The following is a 23882-nucleotide window of genomic DNA, read 5'->3' on the forward strand; positions in this document are numbered from 1 at the left end:
GTTGCTTGTGTGACCCTATAAATAAATGTATGGAAAACTGAATAACTTGGGAAAGAAAAAGGAGAAAAAAAAAAAGAAACCGGAGCCCCATCTGAGCAAGAGGACAATTTGCAGGCAAGAGCTGTGAAGGAGCAAGTGAAATATTCCTCACAGGACCCATCTGACTGTGCTGACTGCCTGAAAACCCTCTGACCTTGTCCTTGCCCACCCAGAATCAGTTTTGTGGAAGTTTCAGTAAGTCAGGCCTTAACCCACGGGGGAAACTGCAGGGAGGAAGGGCCTGAGCAAGACCATGGAAAGCACTCCCTAATTATGGAAAAAGATAATGCTGCAAAACTATAGTTAAGGGATATACATGATCCAGACTGAACGACAAGGACAAACCAGGGATTAGCCCCTAGAGCCAAGTTCTTTTGTAATAACTGCCACACACATACCAAGGCCCAAATCCAGCATCTCCAGGAGCATATGGCCACAAGTATCCTGGTGTGATAAATAGGTATGATTCGTGCTGATAAAAATTGAAACAGCAAACAATATTGATACAGTAATTAATATTTGAGAATAATAAAATAGTTAATAGTTAAAAGTTGTAATGCCAAAGAAGAGAGGGAAAGGAGGGGCTCCACCCACCCCCCCTTCTCAGCATATGTTTTCAAGGACCACAGGAAAGAAGCTGAAGATACAGTTGCTAAAAATGACCAAAGAACCTGGTTTGGTCCCAGAAAATGCTAATTATAAGGGATTTATTGCCTTGATATGTAGATGCAGTGATACGTTAGTCTTGGCTTACATTGTACTGGTTTGGTGCACATGTGTAACCCAAAGGTGAATTAAAGGACAATGAAGAAGACTACAGGGCCTTCATCAGTGACGATCCCCAAAGACTTGTGCGACCACCAAACCGAGTGGTGGCGCATGCTCGGTAAAGGTAGAAATAAAGGCGGAGACAGAAAAGTGACGAACCGAAAATAGGAGGAGATGGCATTGACACATGGCATAAAAGGGGTGACTTCCACTTGGCAAGCTTGTACGTGAAGTGGCAAGGGTCATTGAACCCTGCACTCCGTACCCCGCGGTATCTCTTGCTTATGCGCTGTTATTTGAACCAAATTGTCCCTTATTTTAATCTAATTATATTGTATCCAATTTTATATTTTTCATTTTGACTATTCAATTAAAATTGTTACTACTTTTAATATTGTTTGGCAGGGTCTGGGTACAGAGACAACAATGCCAAAGGGACAGATGTGGAAGGAGTTGGAAAGATGGTGCATCCCCTCAGGGCTGGGGCTGCCTCCTTCACCACCAGCAAATGACAGCAAACACAGGAGAATGGGCAGAAAACACAATGTCTGCAAGATATCTATAGGTCAGGGTTTAATTTATGAAATTACAGAATAAAACTGACAAATTTAGGAAAAAAAAATCTCTTCAGAAATGCCTGACCCCCAGAGCTGCCAGCCTCTCCCAGAGTGTGTGGTCAGTCACATCCTACAGCAAACATTGCAGTGCCTGCAGTGCCTGTCCCACACAATATCACATATTTGAAGCCTGAGGCAGTTGCTGTGATTATGTTTGATCAAACCTTCAGAACTGTTTCAGTGACCCTGGGACACAAGTCCCATGTTTTGAAAGCATATTCCCCCAGAAATTTCCCATTTCCCAAGGAAAAGGTTGGAACTATGGGCCTGCTGTGGCTTACTGGCTTTGGAAGGAGGAGGGATGCTAGTCAAACTGGAAATTCAAGATAACCAAGGCTGGAGGCACTGCCAACACATTTCAGAGGAGGGAAAACATTTTTCTTCCAAAGCACTGTTACAAGCTTGAAATAAATGTGCAGACTGTTAAAGACAGAGATAAAAATAGGCCTGTTATTAAATACCTCTTCTTTATTAATGAGGTTCATCCTTCTAAACAGCCACGTGAAGGTTATTGGAGCTATTGCAGAAAATCCAGCCTACTTGCACATAAAAACCAGAGCAAGATATTCCTCATCACCCAGCACACATTTAGGCACCTCTCAGCAGCTCACAGGCTCACAGCATCCCCAGCTTGGCAGGGAGGAGATAAAAGCAAGGAATGAGAGATGTCTTCCCTGGGAAACAGTCTCTCTTCTTTCAAAGCACTTTTCTTCCACCAAACAATGTACATTAAACCACGGGAATGGCTCCCACTGCTGATGTCTGCTGCTATTACACCACCAGCAGCCTGAGCACCATTAAAGTGAAGTTTGAAATTATTCTGAAAGCTGCAGCTTAACCTCCTCCTGTTGCACTAAAACCACTGTTTGACTCTCAGCACCTCATCCCCTGGTTTATGGCCACCTGGAATACCCTGCAGGGCTCAGAACTCCACAAACCACTAGCAGGAGTCATGGCTTGGCTCATGACAACACAGCACTGCACCCTTGTTTTGGCAGTGCCCACAGCCTAGCCCATGGCTCTGTGTTACAGAAGCTCAGATTTTATTCTGGCTGCTCAGAAGCACAGTTAGTTTTTGGCAGAAGGAGCATCACTGCCAAAGTCTTTTGTAGCCAGTTTGAAACCAGGAACATCATGGCCAGTAAGGGACAGGACTGACCTGACACACCAAAAACCCACCCCAAGCCCACTCTGCTCCTAAACCTGAGCAAGCATTATAGGGCTCTTTCTCACCACATCAGTGCTGCCAGGACACTGCCACTTCTGGAAATGACAGAAGAGAAGTTTTACCTGCATTTGGGGAGCAAAAGATGGCTCCCAATTCATGGAATTTGGGGTCCCAATTCTGTACAGAAATGCTGAAACCAAGCTACAGGACAGGACACACTTGTGCTGTCTCCCTGACCAGAGCTGTCATCCTTCAAACACATCCTCCTGCTGGAGCAGGGGGCTGGGAACCCCTGTCTGCTCACTGTCCCAGCATCTCCTGAGCCCCAATCCTGTCCTTTCACCAACAGCTGGAGGGAAACACCACTGTCCCTCTTACCCAGACCAGGACCAGGGCATGGAGGGTGTGCTTGGTGAGCCCCATCTGCCTGGCACTGCCCCACACACCAGGCAGGAGCAGCACCTGGAGCTTCAGCCCTGGCACTTCTGCCAAGGACTTGGAATTAGGCACAAGTGTTAGGGACACTGTGCCACCTGTGATGGGAGGATGAGGGGCAAAGGGAAGCTCACAATGGTAGAAAGCTGAGAGAGGAGCCCATGAAGACAGCTGACATTAAAAAGAACAGCCATGAGATACATTTAGGAGATGAAAAGCCTCAGCTATGCAGAGGGATCTGGCCAGGCTAGAGCCATGGGCCCAGGACAATGGGATGAGTTTCACCAAGGCCAAGGGCCACGTCCTGCCCTAGGCTCACAACCACCCCAAATCCCTGGCTGTGCCCTGCCCCTGATCCCCACAGCCTGTCGTGGATCCTTCATCCCTGCATTGCCAGGGACTTTCTGGGACATGAGAGCTGTGCTCTGGCTATGGAGGGAGGCACAGGTGCCACCACTGGAGTGGGAACCAGAACTCAGCAGGTTTGTGTCCTTTGGAGGTCCGGAACTGGTGAGACTCAGAGGCACAGGAAGTTTCTCTTCATGGCCAACAGTCCATGGTTGAACAGAATACAATTCAATAACAATCATGCTCTTCCCTGAGCTATGTGCAATGTCCCAGCAGTGTCTGACATGTCCACCATCCACAATGATTTCCATAATAAAATTAATTTTAGAAAAATATGGTTCTGTGATAGATATAAACACAGTGAAGTTCTTGTCTCAGGATGCCCATCAAGGATTGGGGGCCAAACAGCCTGAACAATTCCTGATTTGCAAAGCTTTCAGTGGTGGATGGAGAATGGGGTCAGTCTGCTTTTGGTGTTGAGGAAATGCTGAAACCAGCCTGACTCATTTCATCTCCTCCTGTCTTGGCTGATCTCTCCTCTTTCCCCTTCCACCAATTGGCTTTTCTCTTCCACCAGCCCTCCAGTGAAGAGCCTGGCTCTGTGTTCTCCATCCCCTCCTTGCTGGCACTGCCAGGCTGGGATGAGGAGCCCCTCAGCCTTCCCTGCTCCAGGCTGGACAAGCCCAGCTCCCTCAGCCTCTGCTCACAGCCCAAGGGCTCCAGCCCCACCTTGGAGGCCCTTCCCAGACCCTGCTCCAACTGCCAGACATCTTTCCTGCCCTGAGGACCCAAACCAGGCCCCAGTGACCTGGATAATCCATGTCCTTGATGTCCTGGTCACACAGCCCTGGCCCCTTGTCCCTGTGTCAGGTTTTGGGGTTGATCTTGTGGAACATCCTTGGGGGAGGCTCTGGCTCCAGGTGGGCCAGGGGGATCCCAGGGGACAGGGACCCTGCTGGGCATGAACAGCATTGGACTTGTTGGGAGAAACTGTGAGGGGGAACTGGGGCAGAGTGACCAACCCAGTGACCTCATACAGCCCCCCTGTGATGTCAGACAGCCTCCCTCTGACATCACAGCCTTCTCTGTGATGTCACAGCCTGTTCTCTACTGTCACACAGCTGGTCTCTGATGTCACAAAAAACTCTCTGATGTCATAGTCTGCTCTGTGATGTCAGACCTCTGCCCTGTAATATCACAGCTGGTTCTGTGATGTCACAGAGACAGTCTATGATGCCAGAGTTGCTCAGTGACCTCACATCACCCACTCTGTGATGTCATAGCCCACTCTGTGACCTCATGTTACCAGCTGATCAATTGTCTCCACCAGGTGAGCTGACACTTGGAGCTTGTTCTCCAAAACCCCAGGCCTATGGAAACCACACAATGCCCATTGTGTGAGAAGGGGAACTGAAATTCACCAGCCTCACTGTCCTGCCAGCTCAGCCAGACCCACTGGAACATTGGGGTGCACGAGCACCAGGGGCCATCAGAGAGACCCCCAGGACAGGAGAATGCATGGGTAAAGGGGAAGGGATATATGTTAATGATTCTGGGGAAATGATTATCCTATATGTGTTTAGTCAAGGACAATCAATGAATGTGTATGCAAAATACAGAATATAAACAGAAACCTTCCAGCACTCAGCATGCACAGGTTTGGGAGGAGCTGTCCCCCGTGCATCCAGCCAAAAAAAGAATGCTGCTTCTTAATGCTACATTTGGTTTATGGAGTTTATTTATTTTGCCAAATTTTTGGTAACAATCCCACTGCCAAGGAAAGCTCTGTCTGCTGCTGTTCACAAACAGAGAAGGGCATGGGGCAGATGTGGTGGTCGGAGGGTGCCTGGGGCACAGTGACCATAAAATACTGGAGTTTCCAATATTCTGTGAAAGAAGGAGGGGCAGCAACAAAACTTCATCACTGGAATTACTCAGGGCAGACCTTGGCCTGTTTGGAATGCAGATTTGGAGAGTACTGAATCAGGTACTGATTTTTTAAGGGAAACAGTCCTTAAAAACAAAGGTGTCCTGGAAGGGTGGACACATCTCAAGAAAGTAATCTTAAGGGGGAAGGAGCAACCTGTCCCTCTGTGCCAAAGTTGAACCAGAGAGGAAAATGACTGTCCTGGCTGATCATGAGCATTTTGTGGGAACTCAGAAAAAACAGGTCAGGCAACTCAGGAAGTGTTTAAGGAGGTTGTTGGGTCATGCAGAAAGTAAAGTAGAAAATGAAAGCTCAATTAGAGCTTCACCTGGCCACTTCTGCAAAAAGTAGTAAAGGAAAGCTTTTATAAACAAACTAGTAGCAAAAGAAGGAATAAGGATAACCCCTACTCAATACTGGATGCAAAGGGGAATACAGTAACTAAAGAGAAGGAAAAGGCTGAGCTGCTTAACACCTTGTGTATCTCAATTTTCAATAATAAGTGAAGTTTTCCTCAGGACAAGTGTTCTCCTGAGCTGGTGGATGGGCACAGGGATCAGAACAGCCCCCTGTAATCCAGGAGGAAGCAGTTAGAGACCTGCTAAGCCACTCAGATGCTCACAGGTGTCTCTAGGAGCAGATGGGATCCATCCCAGGGGGATGAGGGAGCTGTGGATGAGCTCCCCAAGCCGCTCTCCATCATTTACCATCAGTGCTGGCTCAGCAGGGAGGTCCCAGAGCACTGGAGGTGCCAGTGTGAGCCCATCGCCAAGCAGGGCTGGAAGGAGGAGGTGGGCAACTCCAGGCCTGTCAGCCTGACCTGGGTTCCCGGCAAGGTTATGGAACAGATAACCCTGAGTGCCATCCCAGGGCACCCACAGGATGGCCAAGAGGTCAGAGCCAGCCAGCGTGGATTTCAATGTCTGCACTGATGATCTGCATGAGGGGACTGAGTCCATCATCAGCAAATTTTCAGATGACACCAAGGTGGGTGTGAGTGTGGATGTGCTGGAGGGAAGGAGGGCTCTGTAGAGGGACCTGGACAGGCTGGATCCAGGGCCCAAACCCAACAAGGTGAAGTTTAACAACACCAAGTGCCGGGTCCTGTACTTTGCCCACAACAACCCCTGCAGTGCTACAGGCTGGGGACAGACTGGCTGGACAGTGGCCAGGCAGAAAGGGACCTGCAGGGACTGATGGACAGAAGGCTGGACATGAGCCAGCAGTGTGCCCAGGTGGCCAAGAAGGCCAATGGCTCCTGGCCTGGCTCAGGAATGGTGTGGCCAGCAGGAGCAGGGCAGTGATTCTTGCCCTGCTCTCGACACTGGTGAGGCCACACTTCGAGTTCTGTGTCCAGTTCTGGGCCCCCCCATTTAGGAAGGACCATGGAGGGGCTGGAGTGTGTCCAGAGAAGGGCAACAAGGCTGGGGAGAGGTCTGGAACAAAGAAGCTGTGAGGAGTGGCTGAGGGAGCTGGGGTTGTTTATCCTGGAGAAGAGGAGGCTCAGAGAGACAAGGCAGTGTAAGGGCACAGGTTGGGCTTCATGATCTCCAGTGTCTTTTCCAACCTTGCTGATTCTGGGATTCTCTGGAACCACCCTTGCAGCAGTTGCAGGATGAGCCCTGGGCCTCCTCTTCAGAAGCTCCAGCAGCCCAGGTCCCTCAGCTTCTCCTGCCAGCCCCAAAGCCCATCCTGTCAGTCCTGCAGAGCCTCTGCAGCTCCTCCTCACTGCCCAGAACAGGGAGCCCCAGAGGCAGCCCAGATGTGCCCTCCTGGCCTGGGGTGCCTCTGGCAAGGGAGCAGCACCAGGCACTGCAGGAGCCTGCAGGCAATTCCTGCAGCACGTGTAGGATGATCCTGCTCCCCAGTGGACATTCCCATGGTGCCAAGTCAGGAACTGCAATGGGGAGTGGGGCCAGAGAGGAAAGAGCAAACAGAGATGGCCTGTTTGCAGGGCAGTGAACAGAGGTGGGCAATGGGAAGAAATTTGCAGCAGGAAGTGTAAAGAAAGCAAAGGCGAAGCCCAGAAAATGCTGAGGGCAATTTGGGGATGGCTGCCAGGAAGCCCTGGCTCTGAGCAACAGCGTCTGCAGTGGGTCAGGAAACTCCCAGCTGATGGGAACAAACTTTCAGGCTGAGTGCAGAGGCCAGGACAAATCTGAGTGGTTTCCCTGGTGTCCCCCAGCCCTTTCTGGCCCCAGGGGCTGATGGCATTTGTGCTCCCTCAGGTTCATGTCCCCACAGCAACAGCATGGGGGTGCTCCTGCCTGCTGTGTGCAATGCAAACAGGGGCTGCTGACCAGGGCTGCTGTGTCTGTGCCTTCAAGGATGGAGCACCTGTGTGAGCTGGGGGAGAGGCCAGGGCTGCAGAGGGGTGATGTTGTTGGCAGCTCCATGAGGATGCTCTGGGATGCTGCCCTGGACTGTCCAGTGCACTGGGGATGGATCAGCCCCTGCTCTGCTGCTCCTTCCCGTCTGCCCCAGGGCCCTTGCAGAGCCCCAGCCATGCTGTTTGCCACCAGCATGCCCACGGCCAGCCTGGGCTGCTCACAGGGGTTTTCTTTGCTGAGCATCAGCCTGGGCATGTTCCTGAGAGAGCCTGTGCAAGGAGCCTGGAGCCCCTAGGCTCTGGCCTGAGGCGTCAGCACTGCCCCAGCAGTGCCCATGGCCTGTCCCTGCTGCAGCCCCGGCACTGCCACCCCCAGGGCTGTGCCCAGCCCCGAGAGCACTCAGGCCCTGCAGCAACACCAGGGCCACCAGGGCAGAGGGGCAGGGCCACGGCAGCAGCACTGACAACACGAAGTGCTGCTGCTGCTGCTGTGCCAGCACTGATCTGCCCCCAGCTCTGCACACAGACATTGCTGCTGCAGCTCCAGAGAAGGCAACAAAAGGGTATTTTTGCAGAAAACTTTGCTGGGAGTACCTTTAGTTCCTTTAAACCCACCAAGGGAATAGCTCCTCATTGACACAGTCTGTAGCCACAGGGAAGGTGGAGAGAAACAAAATGAGAAATAGCACAAACGATGACATTTCTCTGTGGACAATATGAAAAAAATAAAACAACAGTAAAATACCACCAAAATGACTCCAACAAGGAGTATCAAAGATGGCTTTTATTACAAGTGAGTTGCACAAATTGGCCAGCAGTTTAATGTTTGTGAAACCACCCAGTCATCAGTCTCCACACTGCAGCCTTGAGCTCCTGGTTCCTCAGGCTGTAGATGAGGGGGTTCAGGGCTGAAGGAACCACTGAGTACAGAACTGACAGGGCCAGATCCAGGGATGGGGAGGACATGGAGGGAGGCTTCAGGTAAGCACATACTGCAGTGCTGATGAACAGGGAGAGCACGGCCAGGTGAGGGAGGCAGGTGGAAAAGGCTTTGTGCTGTCCCTGCTCAGAGGGCATCCTCAGCACAGCCCTGATGATCTGCACATAGGAGAAAACCATGAACACAAAACAACCAAAACCTAAACTACCAGTAACTACAAGAAGCCCAAATTCCCTGAGGTTAGAATTTGAGCAGGAGAGCTTGAGGATCTGTGGGATTTCACAGAAGAAGTGGCCCAGGGCATTGCCATGGCAGAGGGGCAGAGAAAATGTATTGGCTGTGTGCATGAGAGCAGTGAGAAAGCCACTGGCCCAGGCAGCTGCTGCCATGTGGGCACAAGCTCTGCTGCCCAGGAGGGTCCCGTAGTGCAGGGGTTTACAGATGGACACGTAGCGGTCATAGCACATGATGGTCAGCAGATAAAACTCTGATGCAAGGAAGAAGATGAGAATAAATAACTGTGCAGCACATCCAGTGTAGGAGATGCTCCTGGTGTCCCAGAGGGAATTGTGCATGGCTTTGGGGACAGTGGTGAAGATGGTCCCCAGGTCAGTGAGGGCCAGGTTGAGCAGGAAGAAGAACATGGGTGTGTGCAGGTGGTGGCCACAGGTTACGGCGCTGATGATGAGGCCGTTGCCCAGGAGTGCAGCCAGGGTGATGCCCAGCAAGAGGCAGAAGTGCAGCATCTGCAGCTGCCGCGTGTCTGCCAATGCCAGCAGGAGGAAGTGGCTGATGGAGCTGCTGTTGGACATTTGCTGGGGCTGCACATGGAGAACTGTAAGAAAGTAATAATGGAATAGTTGGGTTTGAAGAGGACTTTTAATATCCCAGCACAGCCTGGGGGCACTTTCCCCCCACTGCCTCCCCAGGGCTCTGCTGCCTGGAGCTGTCCCTGCCAGCAGCTGCTTCCCTGTGCCCAGGGCTGGGCCCTGCCAGTGCTTCCAGAGCCCAGCCCAGCCCTGGGGGCTCAGCTCTGCCTTGCAGACACCTTTCAGGTCTGCTTCTGTAGGCTCTGATGGAAAACAAGAGAAACGCTGAGGAGGCTGGAAAAGCGACACTGATACTGCCTCTAAGGGGCCCTGTGCTGATTTCTATCACTGCCCTGTTTGTTCAGATCAGAGAGAAAATTTTTAAATTTTTCTTGACCTTAACTGAGAGATGAAAATCTACATGCAATTTTCCATCCAGGCAACCCAGAAGAGTAGATTAAAAAGCAGGATTTTCCCTTCTGTGCAGCCCCTGCCTGCCTGTGCTCCCTGTAAAATCTACTTGGAAATGTTCTGCAGTTAAATGCCATGCTGGGAGCAGTCCTGAACAATGCAGAATCCTCTCCACACAAGCAGAACACTTCCAAGCCTTACCAGCTGTCTCCTCTCACCCAGATCTCAACCCCCAGTGCTGGGAGCAGCAGCCAGAGCTGGCTGAGAGCTATCCCTGGCAGGCAGCAGATTCCCTGCCCCAGCACAGCGCCCTGAGCTGCAGAATCCTGCTCTGCACGATAGCCCTGGGCTCCCCTTGCTGCTCTGCACAAGAGACAATCACAGAATGTACTCACAGGGTCTGTAGGCATTGGGATGTTCCAGCTTTAGGAGATGGCTCCAGGAGCTGCAGCTGCATTGTCCTGCAGCCAGAGGTTCCTGTGCCAAGGGCTGGCAGTGATTCTTCCCCAGGCACTTCTCAGCACCTTCCCAGCCCTGACTGATTGAAGCTCTCTGTGCCTCTCTGCTGTGCCCGGGGTGGCTGCAGGCAGTGCCCCAGCCCTGCTGGGCTGGCAGAAGAGCTGCTCATCAAGAGAAATGTGCTTTTGAAGCTCTGCTTGGTTACCAGGAGCTGCCTCTGGGCCAGGAGCGCAGCCCAGCTCAGCAGCACAGACACAGCACCAGGACTTTAATGAGCCTCTCGGGGCTTTCTGCTCAGGCCCTGAACATCAGTCCCTGAGAGGGAGCTGAAGAAACCTCTCCAGAACTTCAAGTCAGAATCCAACTCCAAAGTTTCTTGGATTTTTAATGGGTCCCACTGAGGGACACCACTGAGAGAGTGTCCCCAGGCCCCAGGCAGAGCAGAGAACTGGAGGCAGTGATGACAGGTGAGGACAAAGAGAAGCCAAGTCTTGGTGCCCTGGGGCACAGCAGCAGGGTCTGTGCCACCAAGGGCTGGGAGGAGACACCTTGTCCTGGGGCCCTGGGGCCTCCTGGCACAGCCCTAGCCAGGCTGGGCACTGTCAGCCCCTTGTCCTGCCCTAAGCATCACCCCGTAGCCCACATTCCAGTGACCTCAAGGATCTGCCGGAAAGAGTCCCTGGGGAGCCTTGGTCAGGAATGGCCCTGGGGGCTCCTGAATGCTTCCTGCAGGGATTGCAGATTTTTCAAAGGACTTTGGGTTTTGCTTTTGCCTTGGAGTCACTTTGTGCAATCACGGCCTCAAATTATCTGCTGTTATTAGTCCCTGGAGAGGCTTTGTCAGTAACAACACTCAGTGGGGCTCATAGCTACTTCAAGGTACTTCAGTTATTTTAGGGTACTTGGGGTTTCCCTTTTGATACATACTCTGTGAGAGGTTTGTGCAATCATGGCCCCAATTATCTGCTTTAATGAGCCCCTGGAGAGCTTTGTATGACACTCAGTGGGGCTCATTATTGCCTTTAGATGATCAAGGTTTTTAAGGTACTTTATGGATTTAAGAATACTTTTAGGTACCTTTAATGTGTTTCCTTCCCACACTGAGTCTCTGAGAGGTTTTTGTGCCATCCTGGCCTCCAGTTCTCTCCTCCAAGGAGTCCATGAGGATCCTGTGTTGGGTATCTTCCCCCTTTCTATTTTACAAAAAAGATAGAACTGAAAGAATTTTGTAAGACTTTCTAGGATCATTGAAACAAACATGGGACAATTAACAATACAACAACAATCACAAAGAGAATTAATAGTCCTGTTTTAGCTAGACATCATCCAACCCTTTAGTCTCTAGGACTGGAAGTGTTTATTGAACCAGTCTTTGCTTTCCATGTGAAGCTTCTTGAAGCTTTCTTCCCTCAGGACCTGAGTGCTCTTGTGGATTTACTCACTGCGGCTGGAGAGGTTCATGCAACACATGCCCTCAGAGTCTACACACCCATACCCATGTACCCAGAGTAAAAACTCTATTGCATTTCTGCAAGGTGGCATGTCTGATGGTCTTTATGTCTCAGAGCAGGCCCTCCCTCAATGAGAGAGAGGTAGCATTCGTTTGCTTATTTAACAGTGCTTTCAGAGAAAAGAAGAAACCTCACAACTTTATAAAAGTTGTAAAGCCCGGTATGCTTTTATTACGATGCGCGCCGGACGCAAGCCTTCCCAAAAAAGCATGCGTACCCCTGAAGACCTCAGGTCTCCTTTTATCCCCCTTTCAAATGCATATGCATACAGTTTCACAATAGGTTCATACATATTCATTCCGCGTGACATTTAACACCAGTTATTCTTTATTAAAGGAATTCTTAGGTCGGGGGCAAATTGGCCTTGTGGTTATTTCTGTTTTTCTTTCTCTGTCTCCTTGTTGTCTCTGGAATGTGGCTTTTCCTTCAGCTTTGGCTTCACAGACTTTTCACCTCTCTTAGACACTTCACCTAATTCAGAATGGATCTCTGTCTCATTCCCCCCTTTCCTATGAAATAAGTAAATTCTTTTACTTAATAAAAACCTTCACGACAATAAGTGTCTTTTAATGCTTCACCATGTACGTTTGACAAAGAGGTTAGTACAGCTATTCATTGTAGCATTCTACAGTTCCAAATTAACAATATAATAGATAATCTTAAGCTTATCTCAACTAATATTAGTAAAACTACAATGGGGTGGCACAACTTATTAAAGATTCCATTTGCAGTTGGTGACCACTCAAAGATCACATCTCACCAGTGATGATCCATATTTTGTTTTATTCTTTGTAGAACCCTGTTTATCTCCTTTGTAACGTGTTGGACAGTAATTAAGGTTTTCTTTCCACTTTCTTGGATTTCCCTCAAGATCTCCAATAGGTCTTGGTGCTTAATTAATTGTTTTACTAATGTAAGGTTCATCTCAATAGGGGTAGGTGGTAGTCTGTGATACATCATGCAGTTAGCTTAAATCAGCTGGTGGGATGTCACTGGGGCTAAGTACGAAAAATCACACCCCATAATCTTAATAAAATTACAAATACAGAAATTAGAATGATTTCTACTAGACAGAATAACATAATTTCTATCAATTTTTACAGCAGCACAGGCAGTCTTCAGACACACGCACCCTTTTCCAGTATATACAAGCGCAGTTTTCTGGTAAGTGACTGGATGAATTTCAAAGTGACAAGTACTTTGTTCAGTGTCCAAACACACATCTTGAGCATTAATAGTATTGCTTTCACAAATGAATCCCTTCTGTTCTCTAGTAATGCAGGATTCTAAGTTTACTGTCTGCCACTTTCCATTCATCTTTCGTGCCCACACTCTATGTTCTGAAGGATAGAGTATTGTTTTTTCATGGTTTCATCCTAGGGCAATGATGGGATGGATAACATAAACAGTGGCATTACGTATGGTAAGCACAAAGGCAGTTGCCACATTAGAAACAGGATCATAGGTGAAATTCACCATAGTCCACCAGGATTGAAAATTCCTTTCAAAATCAATTGCATTATCCCACACATTCTTCCGAATTTCAGCTGGAAAATTACTTTCACTCCCTTCTCGTATGATCAGAGCTGCTGTTGTCTGCACCTATAACTGCGCTTGTATACAACTGAAAGCTCAAGACACAATATCTTGAACTGTACTAAGTGCTTCTACAATTAGCTTGTGGTCTTGGTCTCCGGCTGTTTCTCACTTTGAAAGTACTTTTGAAATCTGCCACTGGCTAGTTCCTAATGCCAATAGAGATGACTGTAAGGGTTGCTTCAATTTTGTTAGGCTACCTGCTGCAGCAGCCAGTTTATTCATCAGTATTTCTGAATCAATTCCATTTGAAACTCCTAATCTTCTCCCTAATATGCCAGTTAGATCTTTTCTTGTTCTGCTCTTGAGGTATGCCTGTTTTTGTAACCATGTTGTCCAGCCCTCAAAGGAAGTTTTTAGGAAGGAGGAGCAGGCTGGTTGGATTTTTGAGATGTTCATTTGCATTATCAATTCCACACGTTTGAGAGACCATTCTGGATTGAATAATAGTTGTTGCTCACCCACATTCCTTACTACGTAGGGGCCTATTCCATACACCTCAGGTTTAAGTTTGGGTTGAGTCTGAACCATTTGAGTCTTGGTGTGGGCTGTAAGGGGTCCTGCTGTGGTAAAAGGTGTAGTGTCTACTTCGAATTTAAATGAAAGCCTGATATCATCTTGTGCCCAAAGGCAAGTTATTTCTACAGGCTGTATTAAGGTGAAATTACACCAGCAGTCTGATTCATTTAGGCTATCACAGATTTCTTGGTGTTCATATACGCCAGGAGAGGTTGAGACACTAATTTCATTTGGTCTCTCATAAGCCGTCCCATTTATCATCCGGCACCCTACCTTGATTTCTTCTCCGCTGATCCCTTGAAGTGTCCACAGTTTCTGTTCTTGCCATTCCTGCTCTTCATATACTTGATCTCCATGAATTCCTACAGTGGATAGGTTTAAATCCTTTATCTCAGAAGGTTTTCCCATGGATCCAGTATACTGATTAAACGCCTGGGACCAAGGCCATTCAGCATTGCTCTGAATAGAGGTACTTTCAAGTTGTAAAACTTCAGTTATGATTACACACAAAACCGTTCTACAAATTAAAGTATGAACTACTCCTGACCGCAATATATTCATTTTGCCCGAGTAAGTTTTAATCTTAGTTCATTGTTTCTTGGTGTCACTCCTCAAGGGGTTTCTGGGCCTTCTTCACCCGAGAGTGATGAATCTAGGCATTCTGCTCCTTGATTTTAATTGCAGTGAAGGTGGTGAGAAGCACTTGGAATGGTCCCTCCCACTGTGGTTCCAAGGTCTTTTCTGTGAGAGACTTAACATATACATAATCTCCAGGTTGTATGTTATGTACTGGCCCATCTAATTCCCGGCTCCGAGTTCTAGCCACATGTTTCTCAATTTCTCTGAGCTGTTTGTTTAAGGCCACCATGTAGGTGGCTAGTGTTACCTCTCCAATGTGGGTGGACACTCCCTTTTGTATTCCATATGGTCTTCTATAGAGTATTTCAAAAGGGCTCAACTTTTCTTTAGCTCGAGGTTTCGTTCGAATTCGCAATAGCGCTAGTGGAAGAGCTTCGGGCCAGGGTAGATAAGCTTCTTGCCACAGTCTTATGATTTGCTGTTTAATCAAATGATTCATTTTCTCCACCTGGCCGCTTGATTGGGGGCAGTATGGGGTGTGCAGTTCCCAGTCTATGCCCAGGTGGCTACTAATCTGTTGCACTATCTTGGAAATGAAAAGTGATCCTCTATCTGAGGATATTGTGGCTGAAACTCCAAAGCGCGGTATTATTTCTTGTAATAATACTCTGGTCACTTCTCTAGCTTTGACAGTTCTGGTGGGGAATGCTTTTGGCCACCCTGAAAGTGTATCTGTCAATACCAGCAAATACCGATACCCCCTTTTCCTTGGGAGTTTTGAAAAGTCAATTTGCCACTGTTGTCCAGGCCCATGACCTCTCCCAGTCTGACCGAGTTTCGGTCTGGGGGTATTTTTGGGGTTAGTCTGGAGGCAAAGATCACACTGTCGGGTCACCTGAGTAATAGTGGCATATAAATTCTTAGCAACAATTCTTTCAATCAGGTATGTGTATAGGGCATTTATTCCCCTGTGCGTTTTCTGGTGTTCTTCCCTTACTAGTGACCACAATAAATGGGAAGGGATTACCAGTTTCTTTTCAATGGTAGCCCACCCTTCTTGGTTATACGCCCCTTTTTGATCTTCAATTAATTTCCTATCTCTCTTGTTATATTCTGGCTTACCTTCAAGGGAAATTTGTCCATCTGGAATAAGGACTCCTTCAGTAGCTACCTCACCTTTTGCTGCTTCTTTTGCCTCTCTATCCGCCAGCTCATTTCCTTCTTCCAATTCTGAGCCAACTCTTTGGTGCGTCTTAATGTGCATAATTGCTACCTTTTCAGGCAGGTGTACTGCTTCCAACAGCTGGATTATCTCTTGTGCATGTTTGATGTTCTTTCCCTGTGAGGTCAGCAGTCCCCTCTCCTTTCAGATGGCCCCATGTGCATGTACATCTCCAAATGCATACCTCGAGTCTGTGTAGATGTTTATTCTCCTCCCTTTTGCCCTTTCCAGGGCACGGGTCAGGGCAATTATCTCAGCCTTCTGCGCGGAGGTCCCTGTTGGTAAGGGTCCAGACTCTATTACCTCTCTGCAGGTGGTCACTGCATACCCAGCATATCGCTTCTCATTGGCAACATAGCTGCTCCCGTCAGTGAACCAGATCTCTGCATCGTCCAGAGGAGTGTCCTTTTTTTCTGGGCGGCTGGAGTAGGTAGCTTCAATGGTCTACAGGCAATCATGGTGTACTGCTTCTCCTTGATTTCCACTGAGAAAGGAAGCTGGGTTGACAATATTAGTCACCACGATCTCTACATCATCTTGCTCTACTATGATGTCCTGGTATTTCAGAAACCTCTGTGGTGAAAACCAGTGGCCACCCTTTACTTCCAGTACTGCAGATACTGTATGGGACACCAGCACAGTCAATTTTTGTCCCAGGGTAAACTTGCGTGCTTCTTGAATGTTCAGCACAACTGCTGCTACAGCTCTGAGGCAACTTGGCCATCCTTTGGCTGTTGCATCTAGCGGCTTAGAGAGGTAAGCAACTGCCCTCCAGTATGGACCCAAGTCCCGAGTCAGTATTCCCAGGGCAATTCCCTGTTTCTCATGGGAAAATAGGAAGAATGGTTTACTCACATCTGGAAGTCCCAAAGCTGGAGTTGACATGAGAGCATCCTTTAGCTGGGGAAAGGCCCGTGTTGCTTCTTTTGTCCACTGGAGATCTCTGCTTCCATCGGCAATAATAGCATAGAGGTGTCTGACAAGTAGTCCATAATTATAAACCCACAGCCGGCACCATCCTGCCATGCCTAAGAAGGTTCGGAGCTCGTTTATTGTCTGGGGTTTTGGGGTTTGGCATATGGCTTCCTTGCGAGCCTGCCCTAAAGTCCATTGCCCAGCACTCACCCCGTACCCCAGGTAGATAACTTTCTGTTTCACTACCTGTGCCTTTTTCTTTGATACTCTGTATCCTTGGACTCCTAGGAAATTCAAATGCTTACCGTCCAGGTAACACATGCTTCCCTCATCCGAGTGGCCACTAGAAGGTCATCCACATACTGCAAAAGCCTCTCTCCTTCCTGTGGAGCTTCCCAGGACTCCAGATCCTTTGCAAGTTGCTCCCTGAACAAAGTAGGGGAATTTTTCCAGCCTTGGGGTAGTCTGGCCCATGTGAGCTGAGTTTTGCGCCCACTTTTAGGGCTTTCCCATTCGAATGCAAAGATTTTTTGGCTGGCTTCATGGATGGGGAGGCAAAAGAAGGCATCCTTTAAATCTAAAACAGTAAACCAGGTTAGCTCAGGTGTTAGGCAAGTTAATAAAGTGTATGGATTGGCTACCACTGGATACAGATCTTCTGTTATTTTATTGACAGCCCTCAAATCCTGTACTATCCAGTATGACCCATCAGATTTCTGAACAGGTAAAATGGGAGTATTGAAATCAGATTGGCATTCTTTCAGTAATCCTAACCGCAGAAAATTTTCTATTATTGGGCTGATTCCTTCCCTATCCTCTTTCTTTAGGGGGTACTGCTTGATTCTTACTGGTTGCATTCCCTCCCTGAGTTTGATTACTATGGGGGGAGACATTTTTCGCCCTCCCTGGCACACCAGAGGCCCACACCCCAGCAAATACCTGACCTAGTATTTCTTCATCAATTTCTTCCTTAATGCCAATAGCTGTCAGAGTTAAACTTAATACCTCTATGTACTTTTGATCATTCACCTCCAGAGTAATTTCCCCATTTTTGAATGTAATGGTTGCTTGTAATTGTTCCAATAAATCTCTCCCTAGAAGTGCCCTTGGTGAATTAGGCATGTACAAGAATTTATGAATACCCCATTGTTTTCCCAATTTATACCTCAAAGGTTTACAAAAATATGCCCTTTCAGACTGGCCAGTTGCCCCCTGCACTACTACATAATCATTTTCCACAGGTACTAAAGCTTTATTTAAGACTGAATATGTAGCTCCTGTGTCAACCAAGAATTCCACCCTTTTCCCTTCTTCCCCCAGCCTCATTGTTATAACCAGTGGATCCGCTGGGGCAGAATCCCCCAGTCCTCCTCAGTTGTTTTGTACGTGTGCAGCCATCTGTTGGTCACTCCTTCTTTGTTCTGGGCATTGGCCTTTCCAGTGACCAATTCTTTTGCAGATTGCACATTGGTTCCTGCCCAGCTGAGGTGGTCCTTGTCTCGGCGGTCCCTGGTTGTATTTCCTCTACCTTTCCTCCTGTACCACTGCCACCAACGTTTTCATTCCTTGTTTATATCCTTCCTCCCGGTTACTAAATACTCTCCAGGCTTCCTCTAACAAGGCTTCGAGATTTCTCCCATCTGGTCCCCGAATTTTCTGAAGTTTATGCCTGATATCTCCAGCAGACTGCCCCAAAAATGATTTAACTAGTTGATTTGTCCCTATCTCAGACTCCAGATCTAATGATGTATGATGACACATAGTATCCCTTAAACACTCTAGAAATTCAGATGGAGTCTCAGAAGGCCCCTGCTTAAGGGAATATAAGGCAGACCAGTTTATGGTTTTTGGAATAGCTCTTTCTACCCCTGTTGCTATCCACTCTTGATACTCTGCTAATTTCTTTACCTCTGCCAACACATTAGGATACCATTCTGGGTCTTGGAGGGGAAAATGTTCTTTTACATCCAGCTGTGTGGTCTTACAGTAATCCTCTGCCAAATTCCCTGCTGTCTTTAAGATCAGCTGTTTCTCTGTTTCAGTGAAAGCATCTAGTAGTAGCTGGATGTCAGCCCAGTCTGGATTGTGTTGTTTGATAACATATTGTAGGCGTTTGGCAGTGAGTATCGGGTCAACACGATAATTCTTCGCGATCCTTTCCCATGCTTCTAAATCAAGGGTGGTAAATGGCACTTTAATCATTAATTTGGCCCCTTCTGGTTCCACTGCCTGTCGCAGAGGGGCCTGTAGCACTACTTGCCTCCTAGTTCTAGATGCAACTGGACTCCCACGGGTGGAGTGGGTTCTAGTAGATGTGCCTTCCCCACCTGAGTCCTCCTCCTTTTTGGGGAAGTTCCCTTCCTCCACATCCTCAGTTTCAGCCTCAACCTCCCTAACCTCCCCCCTCGGGGAGGAGCTGGAGGAGCTTTCACCCACTCAAATGTGTCCCGTTCTTGCTCCTCAGAACGATAGACCTTATCTGATCTCATACACCGTTGTCCTATACTGCATGCTGAACAACAGCATTTGATTTGCCCTCTCTTTGCCTTGTTATCTTTTTCAAGGGCCAAGACTAGTGGGTCTGAGGGTGATTTAATCCCACAGTCCTTTTGCCACTCTTGGTGATTTCTTAAAACAAAAAACATATCAGCATACAAGAGCTCATCCCATTTACCTTCCCGTCTTAAAAACAACATTAACTGCAGTAAAGTATTATAGTCTAAGGTTCCAGTGGGTGGCCACCTTGCTCCGTCCTCTAACCTGTATAAGGGCCACCAGCGTGTGCAATACTGGATTAGATCCTTTTTATTCTCAGAGCCCCCCCGGCTAGTGACTTCCTTCCAGTGGGCCAAGATGCACCCTAAGGGGCTAGCCCGTGGAACTTCCTTGCTCTGGTTAGTTCCCATTATTTCCTTCTTGCCCTATCTCGCTTCCACCCAAACCTCTTTTCACAGGACTTCACAGTAGCTTCCCAGTCCTCCTCCCACACACTCCAAGTGGCAGGTATCAGATGTGATTTCCCACACACAAGTTTTAAGATCTTAGACTCTGAATCAGCTTGATCAGAAACCTCTAATCTACACTTGGGGCACGCGCCCTGTCGCTTGTTAGAACAGCAATACCAGCGTTTCCCACAAACCGTGCACTGTAATAATACCCATGCAGCATGCCAGCCTCTTGATGCACCAAAGGCTACTCAAAATTTCCCGCAAAGACAAGCTATTCCATTTATTACAGGGAGCTCTAAATCCTCTACGGCAAGCTGTTCCCAGTCCAGACTTGCAAGAGTGCCAGCTGAAGTCTGGTAGAGCCCCTCTAAATGAACTCGTTTGTCTCCCCTATCTATCCAATAATCCACCGGATTCACAAACTCCCAAGGGTCGAGTCCAAACCACTGAGGCAGAGGAACCCCTCGGGTTCGTCTAGCCACGGTGAAAGCATGCACAACCTACACCACAATTTACCACCTTTACTCAATAAACGTCCTCACCCACGCTTTTCCACTGTTTATTTTATCTGTTGGGCGCTCCCCGCCCCCACAGCCTACCCCGGCCGGTGCTTACTCAGCCTCTCCAGCGGCGGGTAGGAACTCCCCCCCCTGCACAATAGAGCACTATGGATCTACTCGCTTTTATATACCATACACTATATACACTTGCACGATTACAAATAGAGCACGCTGATCACACAATGCAACATACAGCAACACAGTGTCCGGAAACTGCTCACACACACAAACAAAGAAAACACACGCGGGTTCAGCTCTGCCCTATCAGAACAATGAACCCAAATATACGCATACACGGGTTCACCCAGCTCACCCCCAGAGCCACTAGCGGTTCCGCTCTATCAGAATGATGAACCCCGTCTCTAATACAGCTGCTCTATCAGCTGAACCCAGATGTCTCTGGGTGTTTTACTCCCTTGCTCTCCTTTCCCCCACCCCGGGGGCCCCTCAGTACATACCGTATCTTCCTCCACAGGCCAGCAGGTCCTTGTCTGTCCCAGCAGGAGGCAAGTCGAGATGAGCGGAGCCTCCTCCAGGAAAATCCTGGGGCGCGCCTAGGAGTCCGTTGGTTCCCCCCCTGCCCCTGCGGGGACAGAGAGGGAGACGGAAGGTATCTCTCTCTCCTGGCTGGCTCACCAAGAATGTTTTGCGGAGAAAAGAAGAAACCTCACAACTTTATAAAAGTTGTAAAGCCCGGTATGCTTTTATTACGACGCGCGCCGGATGCAAGCCTCCCCAAAAGGCATGCGTACCCCTGAAGACCTCAGGTCTCCTTTTATCCCCCTTCCAAATGCATATGCATACAGTTTCACAATAAGTTCATACATATTCATTCCGTGTGACATTTATCGCTAGTTCTTTTTTATCAAAGGAATTCTTAGGTCGGGGGCAAATTGGCCTTGTGGTTATTTCTGTTTTTCTTTCTCTGTCTCCTTGTTGTCTCTGGAATGCGGCTTTTCCTTCAGCTTTGGCTTCACAGACTTTTCACCTCTCCTAGACACTTCACCTAATTCAGAATGGATCTCTACTCTGTCTCATTCAGTTGCCCTGAACATTCTCGTAGTCATTGCCAGGCACTCCCAGTTACCTCAGTGGGGTTCAGCTGCCCCCAGTTTTATGCCAGTCACTGCCAGGACATCCCAGTTGTCACTAGCATGCATCCTGTCATTCCTAGTTGCTCCCAGTATGTGCGCAGTTGTCTCCCAGCACGGGCCTGGTAGCTCCCAGTAACACCCAGTCAGGGTCTACTGACACTCACTATAATCCCAGTATGATCCCAGTCACTCCCAGTATGATCCCAGTGACCCCCAGTGTGATCCCAGTTGCTCCCTGTCAATGCCAGCAGGACCCCAGTAGCCTCCAGTATGATCCCTGTGACTCCCAGCCCCTTCCTGTTACCTCCAGCATGCTCCCAGTCACTCCCACTTCCTCCCAGTTGCTTTCAGCATGATTCCAGTTGCTCACAGCCACTCCCAGTGAATCCCAGTATGATTCCAGTCACCCTCAGTGTGATCCCAGTCAATGCCAGCATGGACTCAGCTGCTCCCACTGTGATCCCAGTATGATCCCAGTTGCTGCCAGAATTGTTCCAGTTGTTCCCAGTTCCTGCCAGCATGATCCCAGTTGTCCCTAGAATAGCCCCAGTCCCTCTCAGCATGGTCCCACTCACTCCCAGTTGCTGCCTGTGTGGTCCCAGTCCCCCCAGTATGGTCACGGACACTCCCAGTATGTCCCAGTGTGCCCAGAAAGGTTCTGGTTCCCTCAGAATGGTCCTAGTCTTTCCCGGTGATTTCCAGTTGCCTCCAGCATGATTCCAGTAATCCCTCTTCCACCCAGTGTGATTCCAGTTGCCTCCAGTATCGTCCCAGTCACTCCTACTCACTCCCATTAGCCTCCAGCATGCTCCCAGTTGTTTCCAGTCACCCCAGTAAGGTCAAAGGCATTCCCAGTATATCCCACTTGCCCTCAGCATGTCCCAATCCTCAGCCCTTCCCAATCACTCCCAGTGGTCCCAGTAAGGTTCCAGTTACCCCAGTACAGCCCAGTCCCTCCCAGGGATGCCACTCCTGGGATCCCCCAGCCCTCTCTGCATTTCCCCCTCCCGGATCTCCCGAGAGGAGCCCCAAGGGCTGGCAGCGGCCAGGCAGGGTCCCCAGCAAGGCCCAGTTGGGATGTGCAGCCCCCAGTTTGCCCAGTTTGCCTCTCCTTTGGCCCGGGCCAGGTTCTCCCCACCTGCAGTGGCTGGGAGCAGCTGAGAGCCCCGCGCTGCCCATCCCGACCTGTCCTGGCTCCATCCCCGCTCCTGCCGTGGGCTGCGAGGGCTGCGGGAACGGGCACCGAGGGTGTGGCTGCTGCTGGGGGAGAAGGAGGAGGGAGGGAAGGGCAGGGATGAAGGAGGAGGAGGAGGTGGGGTTAGGAGGGAGGAGGAGGAGAAGGGATGGAAGGGGAGGGATGGAAGAGGAGAAGGAGGTGGAGAAAACACAGAGGAGCGGGAGGGGGGATGGAAGAGGAGGAGCGGGAGGAAGAGGAGGGACAAAGGTGGGTGAAGGCTGAGCTGAGGGAACCACGGGGTCGCTCAGAACCCGGCCTGAATTCACAGCCCCCACCTGTGGGATCATCGCCCCCCATTCGCGCAGGTGGGGGGAGCTCGGCCCAGATATCCCGGGGGGTCCCTGGGTTGGGTTTTTGGGGGGATGTTTGGAGAATGGAGCAGTCCAAGGCTGAGTGGAAAAGGCCCCTCGGGGGGACATCGGGGGGTGCCGGTGGCGGTGCTGGCAGAGGCAGCCTGGAGGAGCAGAGCCCTGTGTGCCCCAGGAGCCCAAAGTGGGGAGCCCAGAGAGGGGGAGCGCCACCATGGGCGGGAGCCTCAAGAGCCTGGAGAGGGGCAGGGGGGACTCCTTGGAGCCGCTGCAGCCCAGAGCAGAGAACGAGGGGAGAAGGGAGCCCGGGAGCCCAAACAGCCCCAGCATCCCCAAATGGGGAGAGCCAAGAGGGGGGAGCTTTTGGGATTGCTGGGACTGCCAGCAGCCTGGGCTGGGCGGGCACCAAGGAGAAGGGGGACCCCCAATCCCAGTGTGACCCCAGCAGCTGAGACAGGGGGGTACCTCTGAACACCAAAGGGTAGGGACCAGGGACGGGGAACTCCTGGGAGGCTTTTTCAGGGCAGAATCCTGGTGTTTGGGAGGTTTTATGCAGCCCACCTCTCCGGTGACTTGTAGAGATGGACTCGGGCAGAGGGACCTTCAAACTCATTGTGTCTTGGGGAAGAAGAAACAGGAAAGCCTTATAAATATGATTGTCTGGCAAAAGATTTTGAGAATATAGAAACTATAAGCAAGATTGAGATGAAAGCAAGCTTTTAGATACCTTAGTTACTAAACAACTGGAAAACAATGGTGTGGCCTAACTGAAGGTAATCCCCTTTTGATGATACAATTCCCTCTGCTTGCAGACAGGTCCAGGGGTCAGAGTAGACCCTAGTAGCTCAGCAGAAGGTGTCCAAAGAGTAGTTTTAAGGGTTTAAATTGTAACACAGTATGGTGATGTCATGATTTTTATAGGCTGTATGTAAATGCTCTAGGATTTGTATCTTGTACTAGATTGGTTAGTGAGAAATAGAATATTCAACTCAGAAGAAGATTTATTGTATTGCAACAGGAACCTCACTCTCTTACGCTCTTCCCCTCTTACTCTCTTACCCTCTCGTCCTCTCTACCCCTCTCTTCTCTTGGTCCTGCTCTGAGCTGTGGCTGGCAGCTCCAAGCAGAGCCCTGAACCCAGGC

At 49.3% G+C, this 23882-nt stretch overlaps 1 protein-coding gene across 1 annotated transcript in view; it reads right to left on the reverse strand.

Annotated features, from left to right (window-relative positions):
* Positions 1-9002, reverse strand: part of LOC134433890 (olfactory receptor 14J1-like) — a gene marked incomplete at its 5' end in the record, with an annotated part of 100188 nt that extends 91186 nt beyond the window's left edge. Inside the window, one exon of the mRNA XM_063182588.1 lies at positions 8541-9002. Coding sequence (XP_063038658.1) covers positions 8541-9002 — 462 coding nt within the window. The remainder of the gene's footprint in view (positions 1-8540) is intronic.
* Between the last annotated feature and the right edge of the window lie 14880 nt (positions 9003-23882).

Source organism: Melospiza melodia, unplaced genomic scaffold (assembly GCF_035770615.1).
Source record: "Melospiza melodia melodia isolate bMelMel2 unplaced genomic scaffold, bMelMel2.pri scaffold_28, whole genome shotgun sequence".
NCBI lineage: Eukaryota > Metazoa > Chordata > Aves > Passeriformes > Passerellidae > Melospiza > Melospiza melodia.